The sequence below is a fragment of the Eptesicus fuscus genome, chromosome 16 (genome assembly GCF_027574615.1).
Source record: "Eptesicus fuscus isolate TK198812 chromosome 16, DD_ASM_mEF_20220401, whole genome shotgun sequence".
NCBI lineage: Eukaryota > Metazoa > Chordata > Mammalia > Chiroptera > Vespertilionidae > Eptesicus > Eptesicus fuscus.
This window is the reverse complement of record NC_072488.1, coordinates 11,969,869-11,986,071: the sequence shown is the minus strand read 5'-3', so window position 1 is coordinate 11,986,071 and position 16,203 is coordinate 11,969,869. Positions and strand designations below refer to the sequence as shown.

Sequence of the window (16,203 nt, the reverse complement as noted above, 5' to 3'; positions counted from 1 at the left end):
CGTTATGATTTTTGATCCTTCGTGATACTGTCACATTAAACATGTTTAGCTACTTTATTTCAACCCTATATATATACTTTAGAACCCAAGTATAGTAAGTCCACACTTACTATCAATAGCTTGTGTGACATTTTTAAAATTTTTTAATGTCTTGATTTTTAGAGATAGGGAGAGAGAAAGAATGGATTTTTTTTTGTTCCATTCATTCATTCATTGGTTGCTTTTATGTGCCCTGGCTGGAGATCAAACCTGCAGCCTTGGTGTATTGGGACAATGCTCTGACCAACTGAGCTACCCAACCAGGGCAAGGTTCTGTGACTTTAAATGACATATAAGGAAACCAATTTTATTATAGGTAAGTTGATATAAATAAGATTTAAGTTCATTTGGCATCTCATATAATGAAATGATGTTATTTGAGGACCTGCTGTATTGTTATAGCTCATCTTGTTAAAATCCTTTTGTGGGGTGCTGCAGACTCATGACTGCAATATTGCTTCCTAAGCTAGGACATATCCCAGCGATGAGAAAGAGGCAGATCATAGTTTTGGAATGTATAGGAGTACGATCGGAGGTTTGGGGGTAAGTAGATGACTTCAACTATTCCAGAGAAAAACACACAGCCAGCTGCTATTTGAAGCGAGTAGAAATTAGTTTAGTGCCTACCTGGAACAAAGCCCTCTGGCACTCCAGACTGATTGGCCAGATACCTGGGAATAGCTTTCTGCCTCTTCAGCGTAAGGAATCTGTCATATGTCAGAAAGCCTTTAAGAGAGGAACGAAGTACTTCGCCTTCCTTCCTGTACAGAAGAGGGAACAGACCTGGAGGCGACCCAGACCATTAGTAGCAGAGGAAGCACAGCTCACGTCGGATTGCACCATCCAGTTGTGATCCAGCTCAGGTTGTGCCAGTTCTCTTTGAGCTGATTGGTAAGGAACTGCCTTCCATTGCAGAGAAGTTCGCACATCCTACACAGTCGTCCCTTGACACTGCATTATTGAAATCCCCCTTTCAGTGGTAAAAAGGATGGGACCTGGGGCTGCTGAGGCTGTAGGTGGGTGCTGGCAACCCTGCTGCTGAGGGCCAGCCCCAGTCTTGACCTCCAAAAGAACATCAGGAGGATGTTTTCAGCCCTTGCTCTTTCTCTAACATAAACCCCTTTCTCTCCAGGCCACTCCCTTTCTAACCTTCCCTCCCAATATATCCACTTTGTATTATTCATTGGTTTCTGCACTTCTCCTGTGGCTATTCTCACACTAGTTTCTCCTCTGGGAGTGTCCTTTTCTAGCCTCTCCGCCTAAGCACTCTTCATCAAGATCCCAGCTCAAATTCCACCTTCACTAAGGGGCTTCCCAGATTCCTCCAGTAAAAATTATTCCATGTGTTCCCAAGAGGGAAGAAAGGAAGGAGGATAAACAAGTGTTTATTAAGCACTTGGTCTATTTTGGGTACTTTGCATATGTCAGTTAGTCATATGATGCAGGTATTACTCCATTTTACTTGATAAAGGTACGATTCTGAGCAGTTAACCAGTCTGAATAAAGTCATAGAACTAAGTGATGGTACTGGGATTTTAACCTGGACATTCAGAGTTCAGAATACAATTTTCCAACCTGACACATTTGGTCTATTTACTAGTGTAAATTCATTCTATTACAGTGTTTTGCTTGCAAAAAGTTAAAGGTTTGTGACATTGAATTCTCTTGCTTCCTTACTCCAGTATCTGTGACAGGATTCTCCCTGCCTTAATCATATAGGAATTGAGTATATTGGGGCTGCAGTCAGCCAGGTAGAGAGCCTGAAAAAACAATCAGATATGGCTGCCTCCTGAGTTATGAGTTAGCAAAGGCTAACAAATCCATTGTCAAGGATCTTGTAAGAGTTTCTACCTCCCTAAGGAGGATGTTGCACTGTATTCACAAAATTTTAGAATGTTAGCTCGGTAAAGGGTAATTAGGAAATCACCGAGTCCCCAACACTTTTAGTTGTGGGCCCTTTTGTTTAAAAGTGGCTCTTTCTATAAGTATATATATTTTTAACAAGTTGAGATAAAGGAGACTCTGTAGTGATACCCATCCTCACAAACATGAATCTGTAAAACTGGAGCCCAGTTTGTTAAAGCCCAACCCCCTTATTTCACAGATAAGGAGCCTTTAAGTTCAAGTCTAGTGATAACCAAAGCTGCCCAGCCCGCTGGTTAAGAAACCAGTACCTAGCCCAGCCAGTGTGGCTCAATGGGTTGGGCGTCCTCCCCTGCACTGAAAGGTTGCCGGTTGATTCCCAGTCAGAGCACATGACTGGGTTGCCTGCTCGATCCCAGTAGGGGGCGTGCAGGAGGCAGCTGATGGATGTTTCTCTCTCATCGATGTTTCTTCCTTACTCAAAAAAATCAATAAAAACTTTTTTAAAAAAATAAACCAGTACCTAAACTTCGTAAGGCCCTAATCCCAATGCAGGAGTCATCTTTATGCAGCATTCTAAAGGTTATTGTGGACAAAGCACTGAACTAGTTGCTATGAGGAAGACAGCTATGAACAAGACCCAATCCCACCCACTCAGGAACTCACAATTGCGGCTAAAGAACCTGGAGACAAATAACACGCACACACTTAACTGGCTTATAGTTTCCAAACTGAGACGGAGACAGAAGTCAGGACCTTGGCCAGTTCCGGGGCGCGGGAGTGGCGGGGGCGGGAAGGGGTAGGAGACCCGGGCCGGACCAAGGTGGGAAGTATGACAGGCGGGGCCACACCCAGACCGGCTCAGGGCTTAGTCAACTTTGAAAACCAGTCGCCCCGACCGAGCTGAGCCGCTCTCCACGAGTAGTAGTGATGAATCAGTCCGCCCCCATTCCTGCGCCGGCCGCCGGGGAAAGCCGCCTCCCAGCCAGGAGGAAGGGGCGGGGCTCACGGCGGAAGTCCCGCCCCCGTCCAGGTCACGTGGAGGGGCTGAGCTCGCGCCCAGGTGAGTAGCCCGGGGTCTGCCGTCAGCGCCTCAAACCTCCGCTCCACGAACGCCCACGGCTCACGTGATAGTTTCAGGCCCAAGAGGGACCAGCCCTGGTTCCCGTGTGGAGTTGGACTCAGGTTCAACTGAGAGTCCGGATCTGGGGACCGACCAGGCTCTGGGGAAAGCCGGAGCCAGCCTGCCCCCAGCAGTGCCTCGTGGGGCCGAGGCCCCCAGTTGGCCCTGCTCCCGGGCTGGGATACGGTGGCGGGAGGCTGCCACCGGGATTTCATAGTCACCCACAGCCTTCCTGTTTTACCCGATGGCCCCAGGCGACCCTCTGACCGGAAGCTGTCCAGGAGGCATCCCTCCTGAGGCCCTTGAGGATGGACTAATGAAGCGGGAGGGGGAGAGGGAATAGGCACAAGGGAAAGCCCAGCCTCTCTTTACTTGTGGGGCGGGGCAGTGGGGCTGAACCCCTCTCCTCTTGGCTTGACAGGAAGCATGGCGCTCTGGCGGGCTTACCAGCGGGCCCTGAATGCTCACCCGTGGAAAGTACAGGTCCTGACAGCCGGTGAGTGCCCCTCTGGGACCGGAGTCGGCTGATTTGGAAGGCGGGCGCTTGCCCCGCCACACCCCCCTCTCTTTTCCCCTTCTATTCAGAGCCCTTGCAGAGTTGGCTGTCTCTCGTCCCAAGCTGTCTCCAGTCTGTTTTGGAGGGCGGGTCACCTTAAGGGAAGGAATATGCATAGTTGGTCTAGCTGTAAAGTAGGATCTGAGGGGTCATCCCTCATGATAAAGGCATTGGCCTATACTACCCTTTACCTCTTTGCACACAATATGCCACAATTGCCTAATCCTCACAGCTTCCATCTACACGGTAACATTTAGTCTAGAGTCCTTAACTTAGAAAACTAATCGTAACAAACGTTCCTCTAACATTTTACAGTGTGCAAGTCACGTTCACACACAGTGTCTCATAGGGAGGGTCCCCACAAAGCCCTGTGAGCTAGGACTACTTGAGTCCCCATTAGGTTACAGAGGTAATAAGTGTTGGGATCAGGATTCTTATCCCACTTTGTTTTTCTTAGTATTTTTTAAATATATATTTTATTGATTTTTTACAGAGAGGAAGGGAGAGGGATAGAGAGCCAGAAACATCGATGAGAGAGAAACATCGACCAGCTGCCTCCTGCACACCCGCTACCGGAGATGTGCCCGCAACCAATGTACATGCCCTTGACCGGAACCGAACCCGGGACCTTTCAGTCCGCAGGCCGACGCTCCATCCACTGAGCCAAACCGGTTTTGGCCTTAGTATTTTTTTTTTTATTGTGAAATACATCTTAACATACAAAAGAATGATTAAGACATGTATGTACACTTTCAGTGGTATCAAAACGGAACACTCCTGTATGAGTACCCAACTTTGAGGTCCCTTGTGCACCTGTCCCTAATTCAGATTCCCAAGAGATATCACTTTCCTGAGTTTTGTTTACACCATTCTTCTGCTTTCCTTATGATTTTGCTACCTATGTACGTATCCCCAAACAATATACTAACCAAGGATTTATTTTTACTCCAAATCCAGTGATTATGTAGCAACTTCACAAAGGTAACCCAGTGACTTTGTTATTGTTATCATTTTCGTTTTATATATTAGCTAATGTAAGTGATGGCACGGAGATAAGTAAGTTACTATAGGGGGCAGTACAAGAGTGATCAGGTTAAGCCCTAACCCAGTGGTCGGCAAACTCATTAGTCAACAGAGCCAAATATCAACACTACAACGATTGAAATTTCTTTTGAGAGCCAAATTTTTGAAATTTAAACTTCTTCTAACGCCACTTCTTCAAAATAGACTCGTCCAGGCCGGGGTATTTTGTGGAAGAGCTACACTCAAGGGGCCAAAGAGCCGCATGTGGCTCGAGAGTCGCAGTTTGCCGACCACTGCCCTAACCGGTTTGGCTCAGTGGATAGAGCATCAGTCTGCGGACTGAAGGGTCCTGGGTTCGATTCCGGTCAAGGGCATTTACCTGGGTTGTGGGCACATCCCCAGTAGGGGGGTATGCAGGAGGCAGCTGATTAATGTTTCTCTCTCATCGATGTTTCTAGCTCTCTATCCCTCTCCCTTCCTCTCTATAAAAAATCAATAAAATATCTTTTTTTAAAAAAGTGATCAGGTTAAGATGGGGCTTTACCTATGTTTAGAGGAAGGGAACAGGATTCTAAGGAGGACCATGGGCTTCTGAGAGGAAGACTGTTGAAAGGGAGAGGGTGGTTAATACTGAAAACCAGGATGGAACAGTGACCCTGTTACTAGAATAGCTTCACATCAGCACTAGAAACCTCATTGGGGGACTGTCCAAAAGGTGGATTCTTTTGCCCTCCGGCCCCTTTCCAGTCCCCTGTGCCCAACCACCCTATGTCCTGTCCTCAGAGTGTCCGTCAGCCTGTATGACTCACCTGGCTGCGTGTGAGGTGACTCATGCTGGACTGTGTGGCTGTGATGGGAACTGACACTCTGGGCCCTTTGCCCAGCCTCAGATTCCCTCAGGGCCCCTAACTGCCGGAAGGAAGGTTCCCCTTGGCCATTAAGAATAGGGAGGGTGAAAAAGAAAGAAAAAAAAATAAGGAGGGAAGGATAGTCCCTACTCAAGGCACCTGCAGCTGACAAGGCAGGAGTTGGAGCTCCAAGGGGCCCAAGAGCAGATATGTAGCTGACTTGGGGGGCTTGTCTGTCAGTGCTACAGCCCTGTGGCTCCATACCCGCTGTCTCTCTGAGGCAGTGCCAACAGCTCAGCCGCGAAGCAACCTCTGGGTAGCACTTTTCTCAGGCTTTTCCAAACCTTTCAGACTTCTCTTCCTGCTGCTCAGTGTAAATTGCTCACCGAGTCGTCTTTAGATCCCAGCACAGTAGTTCCTAAAGGAAACAGTAGAGATTTCAGACTTGGAGTTAGAAGACCGTGATTTGAATCTTAGAGCCATAGCAGTTAGTAGTAGCTGCATGAACAAGTCAATAAACCTCTTTGAGCCTCAGTTTCCTCATTTAGAACTTGAGTTTACTTATATGACTTCACAGAGTAAGTGAAGAGGGATTATCTCTGTGAAGAGGCTTTAGAGACTTAAAACTGTTAATAAACTTCAAGGCTCGAGGGGTTGGCCTGGAGTGTTCTGTGAGTGTTGGCAACCTAGGCACAGCAAGCTAGTCTTTTTAAAAAAAAATACATATTTTTCTTCATTTCAGAGAAGAAGGGAGAGAAAGAGACAGAAACATCAATAATGGGAGAGAATCATCAATCCATCAGTCGGCTGCCTCCTGCACGCCCTCTACTGGTGATGGAGCCCCCAACCTAGGCAAGTGCCCTGATGGGGAATCAAACTGTGACCTCCTGGTTCATAGGTGTACGCTCAACTACTGAGCCACACCGGCCGGGCAAGCTGTTGTTTTTATAGTGGTATTTAGGTTGGGTTTGTTCCACCTGCCAGAAATCTGAACATGAGCCTTGGCCGGGTTACTCAGTTGGTTAGAGCGTTGTCCTGATATGCCAAGGTTGTGGATTCGATCTCTGGTCAGGGCACATACAAGAAGCAACCAAGGAATGCATAAATAAGTGGAACAATGAACTGATGCTTCTCCATCTCATTCCCTTCATCTCTCTAAAATCAATCAATTAAAAAAAAAAATCTGAACATGAACCACTATCTTAGCCTTGGTTCTCCAAAAAGCAGAACCTGAAGCTTCTGTGCAAGTACTTTATAAGGGCCCATGGGGGAAGGACACATTGTTAAATTGGACACTGCTTTAGGCACCTAGCTGCTCAGTCCCTTCAAACTGACTGAGAAGCTCTTTGAAATGCCTCTTAGGACTACAGAGGTGAGTAGTCTTTTCTGGAGAAAAGGAGAAACCTTTACCCACTAGCTGCCAACTCACATTGGTTAAAGGTTCGCCACGTGGGATGTTAACGCCCACGTGCTACCAAATTGCACATGCATGGTCCCCAAGTAGAGCATCAGCAGTGCAGCCCCCGATGTGGCACAGGCAAGAATCTATCAGGTTGAATTGCTCCAGTGGCTGGAGTAAGAGATAAGTGAATCAAGAAGATCTGAAATGGTTCAAAAGAAGTGTCTGATACATTCAGTTTGGACCAAGCCAGAGTCAGGAACAGGGCGGCCTGGGCAAAGGTCTGCTGTGTTTTGCAGGATTTGAGTCAGCCTTCTCCCATCCTTTCTTCAGAGGACCCAGGGCCTAACTCCATGCATCTTAGCCAGCCTGGTCCTGCTGTGGGAGCAGCTGAGCTTCTGCAGACACTGGTTTCCTGGAGTCTGAATTAAGCCAGGATGTAAGAGCTCATCCAGTCCAGCCCCTGATGTTATAGAAATGGAAACTGAGGCAAGGAGGGGGACATGCACTGAGGTCTCACCTCATCAGTGGTAGAGCTGGCATTAGAACCTGTGGCGCTTGCCAGTGCACTGCCCTGCACTTGAGACTCCTGGGGACTCAGGATGCTGAGTGTAGCCCCAGCTAGTCTGGGCTTAGACACCCAACACGCTACAGAACCCTCTGCTCTCATTTTCTAGCCGTAGGATAGATAGGTCCAGGTCAGGAATGGGGAAGACATTCAGACCAAGCCCAGAGGATGCACTCCCCTTCTGCTGGGCTCCAGCTCCCTGTGCGCTCTGCCAGACCAAGCCCCTATGCCAGGCAGCTATTGAATGGTTGGAGGCTTCTGGGGAGGAATGAGTCAACAGCACCACTGGCCCCACACCAGCAGCTCCACCTGACAGCTCGGGTCTCCTGTACGCAAGGACACGCTTCCTGCCAACTTTCTGCCCCCCAGCCTGTTCTCTTCCATTAACACTTTTTCTTGCCCCTAAGACTCCATGCACAAAAGCCAGGAGAGGATCAAAATAGAGAACTTACTCCCACCTGTACCTAGGAAGAGGGGATAGAAGTTGGGGCTTTTCCACTAGTGGACAGAGGCGTGGTCCCAATTACCTCTGTGCTCAGAGGCAGGTCCCCCCCTGCCCCCGCCCCAACCCGCCCCCACTCTGCTGAATCCGGTCTCGAGTGACGGCATGAGAACTGGCACCTACCCAGGGGTATGACGTCACGCCAGTGCCAACGTCTGCCTGCTGGGCTCTGTGCCCAGCCTAGCTTTGGGGCATCACTGGCCAGCAGCCCCTCACCCTGCCCCATCAGGGCTCAGGCAGTATGTCTCTGCAGGCCTCCAGCCCCAATCCCCCAGGAACAAGCCCAAAGAAAGGAGGGCCAGAGCACGGGGAGGGCCAGACCAACCAAATATGCCTAAAAGGGCTCCCAGAACTGGGCTTGGGAAGGTGGAATACGGAATCTGAATGTCAGCCTTTCCTGCCCAGTCACTTGGACCAGAAATGTAGGCCTTGCTCTGTGCTGGGAGCGAAGCCATAGACCACCCTGGAGTCGCTGAGGCTCAGGGGCAGAAGGGAACCTCGGTCCTGTCCTGTCTGAAGTGGACACAACTGGCGGGGCTCCTGAGCTACACACCACCTCTCCTGCTGCTGCCCTGTCACTCGGTGTCTCTGGGGTTTGGTGTGCATGGTTAGGGGCCTGGAATCTACCTTTCTCAAAGGCTGCAGGACTACGGGGCTAGAACTGGGACTTTGGCTTTCATTCCTGCTCTGCCTTGAGCTTGCTGTTGACAGCTGGCAAGCATGAAGAGTGGAAACACACAGCTGTCTGTGTGACAGTTTCTTCCCCAGGAATCTTGCTGCTTCACTCCCCACAGGTGACAAGGAACAGAGATGGTCTCACATTCTGGGGCGTAAAAAACAGAAGTATCTGAGATGCAGGCCTCTGGGGTCTGGTTCTGGCAGAAGGCAGGAAACCCCTGCGAGTAGCAGCCACAGGAGCCTCTTGGCCCCTACGGCCAAGTCTCAGCCTTCTCTGGGAATTCCCTGTTCCTCCTTGAGAGAAGCTCTGGGTTCAGGCCCCCAGCTCCACTTCTCATCAAGTCCCTCTTCTCTCAAAGACAAATGGATGTGGGACCCCTACCTCCCAGACCTTTTGTGAGGACGAAATGTATGAGAGCCCTTTGTAAACTCTAAACACCTTGCTAAAGTAGAATGTCAAGCTGTTAGTCTTTTTAACAAGTTTCCACCTCTCTGTTCCCTCCTCCTGGGACTTCTCAGGGTCACTCTTCCCTTTAAGCATGGCCACAGTGGCTCCCTCCCCGGCCTGGGAGTGCAGCTGGTGACCCCAAGTTGTCAGGGAGGGGCATGGGAGTTACGTGCTAACTAGGGGAGCAAGCCTTCAGTTCCACTGGTCCTCACACCTTGAGCCTGACATGGTCCTTTGGGCTAGACTTAGAGTTTTTTGTTTTTTAAAAAATATATTTTATTGATTTTTTACAGAGAGGAAGGGAGAGGGATAGAGAGCCAGAAAACATCGACAAGAGAGAAACATCGATCAGCTGCCTCCTGCACACACCCCACTGGGGATGTGCCCGCAACCAAGGTACATGCCCTTGACTGGAATCGAACCCCGGGACCCTTCAGTCCGCAGGCCGACGCTCTATCTACTGAGCCAAACCGGTTTCGGCTAGACTTAGAGTTCTTTAATGCCCTTTCCCAGAGCAGTCCTGTTGTTTGGGTCAGTACATTTGACATTTGTCCTTTATTTTCTAAGCACCTGCCAGGGGCTTGGTTAAATATGGCTGAGGATGAGAGAACAAAGATGCCATATTTTGTTTGTTGTTAACAGCACCTCCAAGGGATCCTGTCAATGGGTATTATTGGCAGGTGGCGACTAGTCATGTTCTGGGGAGGACCTCCCCGACTATGGGAGTTTCAGGGAGAGGAGAGGCAGGGCTGTCTTAATGGGTGTGCTGAGACCAGCAGCCTAGGTCACCTACAGGTGTCCCAGCTCTAGCTCTCAGCCTTGCTCAGCGGCCTCTGACGAGGCTGCTCAGGGGCAGGGCTGTGCAGAGGGTGCGGGGGAAGAGCAGTGAGTGTGCAGCCAGCACGGACGTCAGAGCCAGCTCCCAGCCAAGGAAAGGGTTGAAGGATGTGTTTGCCCAGTGCTAATTGAGGGCACAAGGACAGTGGTGGCTACGGGGCTGGAGGGGGACTCATTACTCCGTGAGATGGACAGGCGAGCTGGAGATCATACGGTCACTCCCAAGCAGCCCTATCCATATAAGTGTATTTGCTAGAAACAGTCACGCCACCATAGCTGAAGGGGGGCTCTGTAAATAGTCTTGGTTCCTGGTACGGGCATCTGACAAGGGCTGCTTAGAGCTGGGTATCCGTGCAAGCGAAGCGGGCTGGGGGAGGGGGAAGCAGGTATAGAAGCTTGGGGGAGAGATGGCTATAATACCTATTGCCAGCTCAATCTGAGATTGTGAACAGGGAAATGGGTTTACCTGATTGTGTTAAGAGGTGGCCAGGACTCCTCCCTATGGGGACTCTTACCACCTCAGCCAGTCATCTTCCTAACTAGGGCCATTTGAACACTCATGTTTTAAAAAAGAGTTATTCTTGCTGTTATCCACAACTAGAGACCCCAAGACCAAGGTGAAGGACATTGACCAGGGTCTTGCCTTGGGCTTTGGGGAAAAAGCCAGGGTTCCTTACCATTCTACACATGACCTACTCATAGTGTGGTGTCCTGGAAAGAATACTGTCTAGTACATCAAACCACCTGGCTTTGCCTTGGCCCTGCCACTTCCTGGTTATGTGAGGTTGCAGACCTCTATCCCATACCTCTAAGTTATGTGGAAGGCCTTTCTGATTCTGACAGTGGGGTTCTCAGCCCCTGGTGCCTTAGATTCTCCTTCCTCTAGCTTCAGTTTCTGACTCTGACTTCACTTGATTGCTCAGTGCAGAGTTCTCAGGCCTGGCCGGCTCAGGGCTGCTCATCACAGTTTCTAACAGGTCACACATGAGGTGTCACCATCCCTGGGAGAGGAGAACTGGGCAGCAGCAGCCAGGGACTGGCCATTTGTCCCAGAATGAAGCCCTTGGGCCCAGAGTGCCAGAGCCTCATTCAGTCAGCAGGCTTATCCACCTCCTTGGAGTGGCAGCCCATCCGGGAGGTGTCCTGACAACACCTGTGTACCCTGCACAGGGTCCCTGATGGGCCTGGGTGACATTATCTCACAGCAGCTGGTGGAGAGGCGAGGTATGCGGAAACACCAGATTAGCCGGACCCTGACCATGGCCTCTCTGGGCTGTGGCTTTGTGGTAAGTCCGCCCATAGCAGGGCTGCTGGTGGATTGGACAGTGGTCTGTTTCCCTTGGCTTCTCACACATCTACGCTAACCTGAGTGAATGCTTGTCCTGGGCTTTGGTTTCTAATGCTTGGGGGAGGAGCTGTGTGATGTAAAAGCCAACTGCTTCCCTCACTGCCCCCTCCCTGGGGTTTACTTTCAGGGCCCTGTAATAGGAGGCTGGTACAAGGTTTTGGACCGGCTCATCCCTGGCACCACCAAGGTGGATGCTCTAAAGAAGATGTTGTTGGATCAGGTGAGCAGAAGGAAAGCGAGGTTGAGAAGGGTGAGCTGCATTGGGGCAGGGGTGTAGGTGCTCACAGCATTTTCATTCTCTTCCCTAGGGGTGCTTTGCCCCATGTTTTCTAGGCAGTTTCCTCTCGCTGATAGGGGCGCTCAATGGACTGTCAGCCCAGGACAACTGGGCCAAACTCCAGCGGGTGAGTTGGGCAGGTGAGGGGGGATCTCTGGCTGTCCAGCTGGCATGCCAGGGCAATGAGGCAAGCTTCATGGGGGTGAGACAGGTGGATGTGCAGGCAGAGTCCCAGCTCTGGAGGAGAGGGGGGAGGGAGGGGTGGTGCAGATGTGCGTTCTTTGAACAGAGGTCTGTGTGTGATAGGACTGGGAGGCAGGAGCTGCATGGATGTGCAAGTAATTTCTTCCTTCTTTGTCTCCTTAGGATTATCCTGACGCCCTCATCGCCAACTACTATGTAAGAGCTGACACCTTCACAGCCTCTTCTCCTGCTTCCTTGAGTCCCAGGGATTGGGGGGTGCTCCTGACATAGAAAGTACCCAGGGATTGGGGGTGCTCCTGACATAGAAACCCCTTGGTGGAATTACTCTCTCATTCCCAGTGTGGGCAGCACACTCGGAAGCAATCGCCCAGTTGTTCAGCTTGTTTTTGTTTACAGCTTAACATGGACCAGTTTTCATGGGGTTTGGTTGCTGGTCAGAACTTAATAGGGTCAGCACTATGAAATGGCCCATTTCACTCTGGATGGGGTGGAGTAATGGAGGCAGCCCCCCAACATTTACCTTCTCTCTCTTGTAGCTCTGGCCTGCTGTGCAGCTAGCCAACTTCTACCTGGTTCCCCTTTATTACAGGTATGCCAGTTCCCTATCCCACTCTTCAAGGGAGAGCCACATTATGCATAGTTGTAGATAAAGAGATTTTCATTCAACCTTGAGCCTCTTTTTTTTTTTTTTAATTTGTTTTTTTGTTAATCCTCACCTGAGGATATTTTTTCCCATTGATATTTAGAGAGAGTGAAGGGAGGGGGAGAGACATAGAGATACATCGATGTGAGAGAGACACATCGATTGGTTGTGTCCCGCATGAGCCCTGACTGAGGCCGGGGATAGAGCCTGTAACCAAGCTACATGCCCTTGACCAGAATCAAACCTGGGACCCTTCAGTCCAAGGGCCGATAGGGGCAAGCCGGCTGGGGCTTGAACTACTTTAGACGCCCCCCAGAATACTCTGCCCTGATCAGAGCTCCTAGATTCCTGAACATTTTATTCAGAACCTGTCCCAGAGTATCTGCCCACTGACCTTTCACCTTCCCAGGGAGGGTCCTGCTCCACAGCCATTGGCTCATCCCACCTGAGCTCTCCACCCTTGCTGCAGGGACAGTACCGAGGGGCTGCAGCCTAGATTAGACAGAAAGGTCGACCAAAGAGCCATATAGGTGAGGTTAGTCCACAGGTCAGGTTAGCCCACTGCAAAGTATTATTTTACCCTAATAATAAAGGTAGTTGCTGAAACTACAACTTAAAAAAGTCAAATTCAAGGTGACTAGTTAAAATTATTGGAAGTGAGGGGGCTTTGGGAACAGGGAAAAATACAAAACTCTTCAGAGAGGACATGGTCAAAATGAGCATGAATAGCATAGCTAAAAGGAATATAGACTTATGAACCAAAATGTAAACATGAGGGTCCTTGCAACAGTCTTTGAAACTAAAACAAGGTAAAATAAAGAGAAGAAGGCGCTACTTTCAATGGCAGATAGTACACTTTGAAGACGAGATCTCAGCTGGTACAAGGTGCATAGGTACGTGTGTTTAGAAGGAGCCTGCACAGGGGCATGAACAACAGAGCTACGCAAGGCAAGATGGCTGCTGAGGGCCTTACACTTTGAGGCTCTTGTGCAGGGGACAGCTCTGGGATAGCACCTGAGCTGGTTGTCTTCTGGTCTGAGCCACACGTCCCTCCGTAGAGGGCTGGAGGAAGGAGATCTGAATATGGATGTTCTCAGAGATAACACCCCCTCTTCCATCACACTCCCCTGTCTCTTCCCCTTTGCTTTCCATCCTCTTCACAGTGCCATTCCTGTTCCTTAGGTTGGCTGTCGTCCAGTGTGTTGCTGTTGTCTGGAACTCCTACCTGTCCTGGAAGGCACATCGGTTCTAAGCTTGCCTTGCAGTGATGCAGCTTGACCCTGGAATGGTCAGATGACCTCTTCAAAGTGGGCACATCAGTTTTCATGGGGTTTGGTTGCTGATCAGAACTTAATAGGGTCAGCACTATGAAATGGCCTATTTCACTCTAAAATGTAAACTGACTCCTTTTGAATTCACTAAAATCTTTATTGTGGTCTTATGCCCACCACATACATAATAGGCAGTCCATAAATATTTGTTGGACCATATGATCTTGGCAACTTTAGTTTATGCCCATATCCTGGCAAATGCCATTTATCCCCACTCTTTATTGATATAGTCGTTTATCCAACCATTTCCAACCCCAGTGTAGCTCCAGTTCTTTGGGGATCCCCTCAAACTCTTTAGGTGGTACTTCCATAAATATGGAATCAGGTACCTCTATACAAATGTAATATGGAACCTGCAGAGGCAGTGAGTAAGACCCAACAGAAAAATACTAGGGAGTCAAAATTTCTAGAGATGGAAAGAAAAGACTAGAGACCACCAAGCCCAGTCTTTACGGATGAAGACAATGAGGTCCACAGAAGTGAGGACCTGTCCACACCGCAAGTTAGTGGCAGAACAGAAACTTGAGCCCATGTCCTAGAGATTGCATTTTTGTATAACCCCAAATTCATATGGTGGAAAACCCAGTGTCCAAGGTGATGGTATTAGGAGGCGGGACCTTTGGGAGGTGATAGGTCATGAGGGCAGAGCCCTCATGGGGATAGTACCCTTATAAAAGCTGCCTGTGAGGACACAGCAAGAAAGTGCCTTCTCTGAACCATTAAGCAGGTCCTCAGCAGACACCAAATTCATTGGCACCATGATCTGGGACTTCCCAGTCTCCAGAATTGTGAGAAATAAATGCTCGTTTATAAGCCACCCAGGTTTTTGTTTGTTGTTAACAGCACCTCCAATGGACTAAGACACCATGTTTCCTTACTTTCTACCGAGGGATCTTAACCAGGAAGTCAAAGATACAGGAATGGTGCTGCTGTGATTCCCAGGAGAAAAATTACCTTGACTAAACTACCATTCTGGGGCAAAGTCAGAAGAGATGGATCAGCTTTTTATGCTCTGAAAGTATTCTGAGGCCAAAAATCTTTTTTTATGGTGCACAGTCAGCCCTAGAATTTAGATCCTGGGGCTGGAGAAAGATCAAGAATCCTGGCCAACTCAGCCTGCCTCAGCTGCCTCTTGGGTGGGTACCATGGTGATGGCTGAGTGCCAGCTAAGCTCTCCTGGTTGCCTCAGTTTACAAAACTGGGTCTGCAGCACAGCATTCTCCCAATGCCGCTGACCCTTTTGGGGACAGAGGGCAGGGTCAGCACCATGGACAGCCCCATGATCCAGCCACCCTTGTGCCAGACAAGACTGGCGATCTGGTCTAGTCTGGGCTGGGGACCGGCCTACTCACTGCAGACTGTTCTGAATGAATGGTGAACGACTCTCGTGGCTCCCAGAGCAATCCTTCCGCCCAGCCAGCGTCTTGCTCACAGGAGTCCGCTGTCGCTTCCAGCGCAAGCCCCAGAGACCTGCCCCTCGGGGGACCCGCTGGACTCGAAGCCGCGACCGTCATTGCTCTACAATCAGTGCGGGCTCCTCGCTGACGTCAGCTGGAGCTGCCCTAGAGCTATATAAGCTGGCGGCGGTCCCGGGACAGACCCCGTGTTTCCCCAGGCGCCCTCAGCTCTCCCCAGGGACCGACCGGAGCTCCGTCCTGCCCTGTGCAGCCGCTCTCCCCGCACCTGTGAGTGGCCCTAGGCGCGCCGCCGGACTCCCTCTGCGCCAGGACTCGGCACTCGGCTCATTCACAGGGGCCGCTAAGAGGGAGGGGGGAGGAGGAGGAAAGAGGAAAGGGTGGCACAGGACTGGGCAGCGGCTGGGGCTGCAGGGAAGGTTGTGGGCACCGGGCAGCAGCCGAAGGGGACCTGCGGGGCCGCTGGACGTGCACGGGAAGGGGAGCGGAGCCACCTGCGACTGCTCCAAGTGCACCTCACCCTGTGCTGCTCCTGTGTGTCCAGGGCCGGCGGCACCATGAGGCTGGCCGGACGAGAGGCGCTGCTGGCGGCGCTGCTGCTTCTGGCACAGCTGCGCCCGGGGAGCAGCCAGTGGAGCCCGGAGGAGGCGGCGGCGGCCAGTGTCCGGGACCCGAGTCTGCGCTGGAGCCCGGGAGCTCGGACCCAGGGCGGCGGGGCCCGCGCGCTCCTCCTGCTGTTGGCGGAGCGCTTCCCCCACCGCGTGGGGCCCGGCAGGTGGGGAGCTGCGACCTCAGGCGAGCGGCCGCGGCGGGAAGACCCTCCACTGTCCATCGACCTCACCTTCCACCTCCTGCGGACCCTGCTGGAGCTGGCGCGGACGCAGAGCCAGCGGGAGCGCGCAGAGCAGAACCGCATCTTATTCGACTCGGTGGGCAAGTGACCCGCGGGGCCTGGGGCCCCGAAAACCTCGACCCCACCCCCCACCCCCGGGCTGGCACCTGCTCGACCGGAACTGACCCAGTCCCGCGGGGCTGGAGCGGCCGGGGATGCCTGAACACTCTCTGCGTTCCTAGTTTTTAATAAAAGTGCTGAAGAGCCTT

At 50.9% G+C, this 16,203-nt stretch overlaps 2 protein-coding genes across 3 annotated transcripts; both read left to right on the top strand.

Annotated features, from left to right (window-relative positions):
- The first annotated feature begins 2,908 nt into the window (after positions 1-2,908).
- On the top strand, positions 2,909-14,028 carry MPV17 (mitochondrial inner membrane protein MPV17). 2 transcript variants are annotated; one of them, XM_008162315.3, is made up of 8 exons: positions 2,909-2,965; positions 3,447-3,521; positions 11,055-11,170; positions 11,360-11,452; positions 11,541-11,636; positions 11,876-11,908; positions 12,250-12,302; positions 13,539-14,028. In XM_008162315.3, the coding sequence occupies exons 2-8, from the start codon at positions 3,452-3,454 to the stop codon at positions 13,606-13,608; spliced, it is 531 nt and encodes a 176-aa protein (XP_008160537.1). In that variant the 5' UTR covers positions 2,909-2,965; positions 3,447-3,451; the 3' UTR covers positions 13,609-14,028. The 2 variants fall into 2 exon arrangements, with proteins under 2 accessions (XP_008160537.1, XP_054584286.1); XM_054728311.1 differs by lacking the exon at positions 2,909-2,965 and adding an exon at positions 2,982-3,087.
- A 1,507-nt stretch (positions 14,029-15,535) lies between these two features.
- On the top strand, positions 15,536-16,139 carry UCN (urocortin). The gene has a single exon (XM_008162317.3). It carries the CDS (start codon positions 15,660-15,662, stop codon positions 16,041-16,043), a length of 384 nt encoding a protein of 127 aa, XP_008160539.1. The 5' UTR covers positions 15,536-15,659; the 3' UTR covers positions 16,044-16,139.
- Positions 16,140-16,203: the final 64 nt, after the last annotated feature.

Coding starts and splice junctions, on each gene's coding strand:
- MPV17 (XM_008162315.3), top strand. CDS start 3,452: ATGGCGCTCTGGCGGGCTTACCAGCGGGCCCTGAATGCTCACCCGTGG. Junction 11,909..12,249: donor CCCTCATCGCCAACTACTAT/GTAAGAGCTGAC, acceptor TCTCTCTTGTAG/CTCTGGCCTGCTGTGCAGCT. Junction 12,303..13,538: donor CTGGTTCCCCTTTATTACAG/GTATGCCAGTTC, acceptor CCTGTTCCTTAG/GTTGGCTGTCGTCCAGTGTG.
- UCN (XM_008162317.3), top strand. CDS start 15,660: ATGAGGCTGGCCGGACGAGAGGCGCTGCTGGCGGCGCTGCTGCTTCTG.